At 62.6% G+C, this 6,780-nt stretch overlaps 2 protein-coding genes across 2 annotated transcripts in view; one reads left to right on the top strand and one right to left on the bottom strand.

The window, feature by feature from the left end:
- Nucleotides 1-1,801, top strand: part of LOC103255186 (cadherin-15) — a 17,535-nt gene extending 15,734 nt beyond the window's left edge. Inside the window, exons 11-13 of the mRNA XM_008053155.1 lie at nt 179-315; nt 469-636; nt 1,601-1,801. Coding sequence (XP_008051346.1) covers nt 179-315; nt 469-636; nt 1,601-1,801 — 506 coding nt within the window. The remainder of the gene's footprint in view (nt 1-178; nt 316-468; nt 637-1,600) is intronic.
- An 815-nt stretch (nt 1,802-2,616) lies between these two features.
- SLC22A31 (solute carrier family 22 member 31) lies at nt 2,617-5,298 on the bottom strand. The gene is made up of 6 exons (XM_008053153.2): nt 5,150-5,298; nt 4,800-4,945; nt 4,602-4,710; nt 4,287-4,489; nt 3,507-3,618; nt 2,617-2,973 (listed from the first exon to the last, which is right to left on the bottom strand). The coding sequence occupies exons 1-6, from the start codon at nt 5,275-5,277 to the stop codon at nt 2,667-2,669; spliced, it is 1,005 nt and encodes a 334-aa protein (XP_008051344.1). The 5' UTR covers nt 5,278-5,298; the 3' UTR covers nt 2,617-2,666.
- Nucleotides 5,299-6,780: the final 1,482 nt, after the last annotated feature.

Here is a 6,780-nt window from a genome sequence, read left to right as displayed (position 1 = left end):
GTCTCCTTTCTCCGACTTCGTCTCGCCTCCTCCACCCGGGGGCCCAGCCCCGCACCCCGCCCACCTTTGGCCAGTCCTGTCCCGAGCCTTGGGACCCGTCTGGCCTCCCGCTCCTCCCCGCTGAGGCCGTCCCCTAGGTCCCGCCCGCGGTGGCCCCAGCCTCGCTCCCCTCCCCCAGTGCTGGTCCTGCTCGTGGCGCTCCGCGCGCGGTGCCGGCCGCCGTCGGGGGACAAGGGGCTGCTGCACGGGCTTCAGAACGACCTTCGAGACAACATCCTCAACTACGACGAGCAGGGAGGCGGGGAAGAGGACCAGGTGCGGCCGGGGCTCCCCAGGGTGAAGCCGGGAGGAAGTGGGCAGGACTGGAAGCGCTGGGCCCGGGCAGGGTCCCAGGAGCCCCCCCACAGGCCCTCCTTGGGGTCCCGCCTGGGCCATCGGGTGACTAGGGCGGCGCCTTCCGGCCTGCAGGACGCCTACGATATCAGCCAGCTGCGCCGCCCCGCGGAGCTCACGGCTCTGAGCGCGCCCCCGGGACGGGCCCCTCTCCGCCGCGACGCCCCTTACGGCCGCGCGCCCCCCCATGCAGCCCGTGCGCTGCCCGCCAGTCCCACGGACATCGCTGATTTCATCAATGAGGTGGGTGCTCCTGGGGACACACAGGGACGCATGTATACGCAGGTGCACACACATACTTGCACACGTGCACACATGCATAGGCACAGGAGTAGTCACAGGTACACACAGGCACATAGTGCATGGACATGGACACATATGCACACAGGCACGCCCACACCAAGCTCCCCAGAGAGTCTTGGTGGTGTGTGTCAGGCTGTGGTCTCTGACCTCAGTGCTGCTATCAGGGGAGGGATCATGCTGGGCACCTGCGAGGAGGCTCCGTGTGCGGTTGGTGGGAGGTGGACACCTGGTCAGAACTTGGCGATGAAGCAAGTGTTTGCACCAGTCAAGTGGGAGTGGCCACAGCCTACGCACTGTTGGTGTCCACCACAACAGGCGCGGTTGGAGCAGGCCCAGGGCTTCTTGACCCTCAGAAGCCCATGTGGACGCCGCGTGGGTGGCTCCGTTTCCTCACCGTAGACATGAGCTCAGAAGTTCATCTGGGTGGGCAGCTGGGCAGGGGCCACATGTCACTTTCCATGACACCTGCCTGCCTATGTGGCCCTGGCTTGGAGACGCAGGGCCTGGTTAGCAGACTGTCCCACAGCCTGGGAGGGTGGAGGTGACAAACCTCGAGGTCGCCCTGCTGCTCCTGTTGGAGTATTGGGGAATTGGGGCCTGGGATCTGGCTTTGGTGCAGGGCCACCAAGACCAAGAGACTGGGCATAACAGCACCGCTGTTTCCCATGAGGCAGCATCCTGGGGCGGGGCTGGCCGCCATCCTGACCCAGGCAAGGGTGCAGAAGCTGACCTTTCTCAGCTGGTGCCTCACAATTAGGGATGCCCTGGCTCCCCGACCATCTCCTCCCCCGCTCTGTGGGTGCTTTCCCTTCCTGAGCCAGAGCTCCCTCACCCTGGACTGTGGCCAGGAAGCTGGGAACGCCTGCCAGTCTACATGGTACTGACTTTTGGGGGCTCTCTGCAGGGTCTGGAGGCTGCGGACGGTGACCCTAGCGTGCCGCCTTATGACACAGCCCTCATCTACGACTATGAGGGGGATGGCTCAGTGGCAGGGACACTCAGCTCCATCCTGTCCAGCCTGGGCGACGAGGACCAGGACTACAACTACCTCCGGGACTGGGGCCCCCGCTTCGCTCGGCTGGCGGACATGTACGGGCCCCCATAAGGGTCAAGCTAGGGGCCAGACTTGCTGTCTGGAGGCAGCATCAGCCAGAGAAGGGGCTTTTTCTTGGGGGCGCCTACCCAATACAGCAGACGGCCTGCTGGGGGGACCTGACCAGACATACCTGTCCCTGCTGTGGCAAAGAAAACCTGTGCAGAAGCAGTCTGAGGGCCCCGGACCCCACCCCACAGCACAGGGCAGCTGTGTGCTCCCAGGCAAGGGCCCAGGTGTGGGCATGGAGCCCTGAGCATGGAGGGGGCAGCCATGATGAGCGCCTTCCTGCCAGGCTGGGAGAGCTGCTCTGTTACCTCCATGAGGGTCATGGACCCCCCCACCACCACCACCTTGCCTCCTACCCACAGACCTCATCTTTGTACAGCCTTCTGGGTAAATCTGAATGGAAAGCGTGCTGGTCTCTCTGATGCGGGACTGTGAGGGGAACCTGGCCCCTGTACCCCAGAAAAGGCTTAGACCAGTTAGGCGCTGCTGGCAGGGAGCTCGGGGCTGGGCCCCCACCCCATCCTGCTAGCTGGAGCTGTCAGCAGCCCTGGACTGCCCCTCAAGGGTGGGGGTGCTGGAGGGCCCTCTGGCACCAGGTTTCAGGCTGGAAGCCCAGGTGGGGTGTGGCACAGCCTGAGGGAAGAGCCGGGAGAACACTGAGTTCCACAAAGCCTTTATCTCCAGACCTGGGTGTGACGGGGGCCTGGTGGGGACACATTCATGTTATCCTCCTGCACTGAGATATGGGCTGCTGGGGGGGGTGTCTGTCTGACTGTGGTCACCCCGGACCGTTGTCTCAGGTACTCCATGGTGCCCTGGCCCTTGACTGGGATATCCCCGTCCTGGCTCTCAGGGCTACCAGGCAGGACTAGGGCTGCTCGGGGCCATGGCCAGCCCACCAGGGCTGGGCAGGTTGCAGCAGGGGCAGATGGTCCTGGTGGGGGCAGCCACGCAGGAGTGGGGAACGGCGCAGGCAGTCAGCGTCCTGTAGGGACGGTGGCAGCCCCCGGCCCCGGGTCTCAGGCAGCAGCAGGACACAGAGCAGGGCCAGGATGGCGAGGGAGGTGAAGATCACATGCTGCAGGAAGAAGCCCCGCCGGCCGTGCATGGCGTCCAGGGGGCCGGCTGCCTGGCCCAGGAAGCCGGCCCCCAGCACAAGGCCCAGCCCGGCTCCTCTGTGAGAGAGAGTGTGGTGGGTGTCAGATATGAGTGTGATTCCTAGTATTGGTGACTGTGGGCAGAACCTGGAGTGGGTGGGGAGGGGGAGGCCAGCCTTAGTGGTGCCAAAGGTGCCATAACTGATTAAAACAGCTTGAAAACTTGAGTTAAAAAACCTAGACCAGGAGCTGTGGCTCTCAGCACTTTGGAAGGCTGAGATGGAGGGATTGCTTGAGCCCAGGAGGTTGAAGCTGTGGTGAGCCATGATTGTGTCACTCTGGGCAGCAGAGTGAAACTCTGACTCAAAAAAAAAGAGAAAATCTTTCCTGCCCCGGAATGATTTTGTTCTCTTTAGAATGAATTTCTCCTCAAATTCTGCCACCTGGAAGCTTCCTCATCTTGTCCCCACTCAGGCCTGCCTGGCATGAGCTGTCTGCCAGGACCCCATGGCCTGGGAAGAGTGGGGTGTGGGCACAGGGCTTACAGTCCACCAACCCTCCTCCCCATAGGGCCTAGGCCTGTTGTGTGGCCGGGCAGTCCTTACACTCACCTGGTCACTGTGGGAAAGACCTCAGCTGCAAAGAGGCTGCTGAGCGAAGACACGGCCTGGGAAGCTAGGAGCCCCAGGACAGAGAGGGACTGCGTGGTCCAGCCTGGCAGGTCTGGGGACAAAGGACAGGCTCTTCTACTCACCTTCCACCCTCCCCCATCTGGGCACAGACTTACAAGCCCCCCATTCCCACTGGGGACCCCATGCCCCGAACCTGATGGTGGCCTGACTGGGATTCTAAGGAAGTGCGTCCTGGCCCTGAGGCCCAGTCCATGACAACTTCTGTCTGGCCTGAACTCAGCCATGGTTCTGTTGCCCACCTTGTTTTCAGTTGGAGAACTGTCCTGAAATCTTGAATACTTTTGACTCTAAAGGTCCGTGTTTCACTTTGCACCAGGCCCCACACACCACGTGGCCAGCCATGTGTGGATGGCCCTCTCCCCAGCCTGTAGCCATGTGGCCACCTACAGCCCCGGGGAAAAGCTCACCCCGAGCTTTTGACCTCTCACCCTGTGCTGCATTCTGAGGGTGGGGCAGGTGTTCTGGGCCCAGGCAGGACCCTTCCTGTAGCCCTGTCATAGATTCTTTTAGGCCTGTTTCCCAGAGTGTGTATGAAAGATGGACAGAGTAAAAGGAGCTACAGGCTGGTCCTGAGGACCCTGCCTCTCGCACTACCTCCCCCTATGGCTAAGGGAGGGGTCTGATCCTGACACCCACACCAGACAGACCCTCAACTCAAACACAATGGCCCCTGTGTGTCCTTCGGGGCCCCAGGCTTACACTGGGCCCCAGCGAGGAGCCCCAGGGATGCCAGGCCTGTGACCATGGTGCCCAGCAGCAGGATGGGGCGGCGTCCACAGCGATCCACCGTCAGGAGCAGGAACACCGTGACCACTGCCTCCAGAAAGTCGGGCAGGTAGAAGGTCAGCTCCTGAGGGGTCAGGCTGCGCAGGAAGCTGGCCCTGATGCCCCCACCAATCAGCCTGGGAGGGAGGACAAAGCTGTGGACCCAGCCAGAGCTGGGAGACCCTGGGGACCCCAGCCCATCTCCAGGGAGACAGACCTGCCAGCCCACCCCTGCCCTTCCCCTCTCACGAGCTGAAGCTGAGGACAAGCCCATTTCTCCAAGCGACACGGGTGTGCAGGAGCCCCAGGAGGGAGTGGAACTGGGGCTGGGGACTCCCTGCAGGCAACATGGCGAGCTCTGTGGCGGCAGGGATACAGGGGACAGGGGGGAGGGGCAATGGTCTCCTAGGTCCTCCTCCAGAGACCCTCCTCCTTGCTGCTACCAACCTGAAGCCAAGGAGTTCTCCTCCTCTGAGCTGTCCTCGGGGTCTACACCACTGGCCTCTGCAAAGTGCCACAGGATCTTCCTGGCTTGGGCCACCTGCCCTGTGGCCAGCAGCCAGCAGGGAGACTCAGGGAACAGGGCTGGGAACCTGCAGGGTTGATGAGAATGCTCACAGCTCTGCACTTCTCCCAGAGAGGCAAGGCCAGCCTTTTTCCAGACCAGAGGGCAGGACACCACTGTGGCTTTCTGTGACCCCATTCCATGGCCGTGTCCAGGGTGGAAGGGAGGAGCCAAGGGAAGCTACACACTTGGCCCCACAGCAGGGGTCCTGCCCTGCTCCTGCCGCACTTACCCCCAGAAGAGCAGCAAGAGCCCAGTCACCAGGGCGCTCAGCCCCTGCAGAAGGTGCCAGTCCTGCATGAGCACAGCCAGGCCGGGCAGCAGCAGGCCGCCCGCCACTGAGAAGAGGTCAGCCCCCATGGAGAAGGCCAGGCGGTGTGAAGGGTCGCACAGCTCCAGGCCTGGGGTGGACACAGGTGGACTGAGGCCGAAGCCTCAGGACAGCTGCTCTCCCTGGAGCTGTGGGACCCACTGCTGACACACTCAGGAGAGGGACGTCCAAGGATGACCCGCTTTCCCTCAGCTTGGGCCTACCTGCAGGCAGCAAGCTCACAGCAAACAGTGCACCTGGCCTTCCAGAGAAGGGCCCCAGTAGCGTGCCTGAGAGGCTTCAGCTGCCCCTCCCACAGCCCTGGCAGCCCCCACGGTACTCACGAGCCACGAATAGGGTCAGGAAGGCTCCTGCCAAGGCTCCGCTGTGGAGGAATCCCAGGACCAGCAGGGCTGGGAAGCTGGCAGTCAAGGCCTCAATGGCCCCCAGACCCATGGACAGCACCAGGGAGGCCACAAAAACAGCCCGGCGGCCAAACCTGTGAGTAGGGGGAAAATATGGCCCGGGTCAGGAGAGCCCAGGAGTCTCACCTAGGCACAGGACCTAGCTGAACTCTGAAGGCCACAGGCCACCATGAGGGCTGGGAGAGGGGAGCGCGGAGGGCAGTAGGGAGTCTTACCGGTCACATCCTGTGCCCAGGATGACACAACCCAGCAGCTGGCCCAGGAGGTGGCTTGTCTGTACCAGTGGGACCTTCCAGCCATCTTCACACCAAAGGTTCCACTGCGGGGGGACACCAGCCACCTGGAGACCAGTCCAGACCCTGTGCTTCCCCTTGCCAGGGACAGGAAGGCACAAGGAGTCCAGAATGGTTGCCTGGATGTCCTCTCCCACCCCTCCCTGGAGAGAAGGGGACACTGGGGAACAGGAGGACAAGGACTTGGTGGAGGTCACACCGCAGCCTCTTATGACCCGGCAGTCTGCACAGAATCAGAACAATCCCTGGACTGGGCCCCTAGGTGGTAATGACGAGGTCCCCCAGATATTAACATGCGGCCCAAGTCTGACTGGGATGGGACCTGCCACCCCAGACTCTGTGCTTGTCTCTAGACAGGCCTCCCCAACATCCCCCATCAAGACTGTTCCACCAAGGCTGGCCCCTGTCTGACCTCGGATTCCTCCTGCCTTGCCAAGGGACCCCAAGGGCTTTATAAGCACAGACCCTGCCCCTCAGGCAGTTGGGAAACATGCCTGAAACAGGCATGAGGAAGGAGCCCAGCACCCAGCACCTGTGTCCTCCCCTCCCCTGCCCAAGTCAAGAGCAACTCCCGGAACCTCTTGAGAGTCCTGCTCTTCCCGGCGAGACCCTTGACCTCCGCTCTGCCTCCCGCCTCCCCTCCCCAGGCCCCGAATGTCCTCTCCAAGCTTCGTATGCTGCTCGGATAGGGCCCTGCCAGTTATTTTAAAGGCCCGTCGTCTGTGAAAGCGGAGGCAGCACACAGGAGTGCGGGGGGAGATGGGACAGACGGGGGAGGGAGAGAAGCCCAGCCGGTTCCAGGGCCCCAGGCAGGCCCTGGGAGATGTGGCAACCC

The sequence above is a fragment of the Carlito syrichta genome, unplaced genomic scaffold, assembly GCF_000164805.1.
Source record: "Carlito syrichta isolate Samal-C Ts95f unplaced genomic scaffold, Tarsius_syrichta-2.0.1 Scaffold287922, whole genome shotgun sequence".
NCBI lineage: Eukaryota > Metazoa > Chordata > Mammalia > Primates > Tarsiidae > Carlito > Carlito syrichta.
This window is presented reverse-complemented; position numbering and strand designations above follow the sequence as displayed.

Bases quoted from the DNA above. Each gene is read 5' to 3' on its own strand.
- SLC22A31 (XM_008053153.2), bottom strand. From the start codon at position 5,277: ATGGGGGCTGACCTCTTCTCAGTGGCGGGCGGCCTGCTGCTGCCCGGC. The intron at 4,711-4,799 runs GTTGGTAGCAGC...CTGCCGCCACAG, and splicing joins GGAGAACTCCTTGGCTTCAG to AGCTCGCCATGTTGCCTGCA. The intron at 4,490-4,601 runs GTGAGAGGGGAA...CCTCCCTCCCAG, and splicing joins CTTGTCCTCAGCTTCAGCTC to GCTGATTGGTGGGGGCATCA.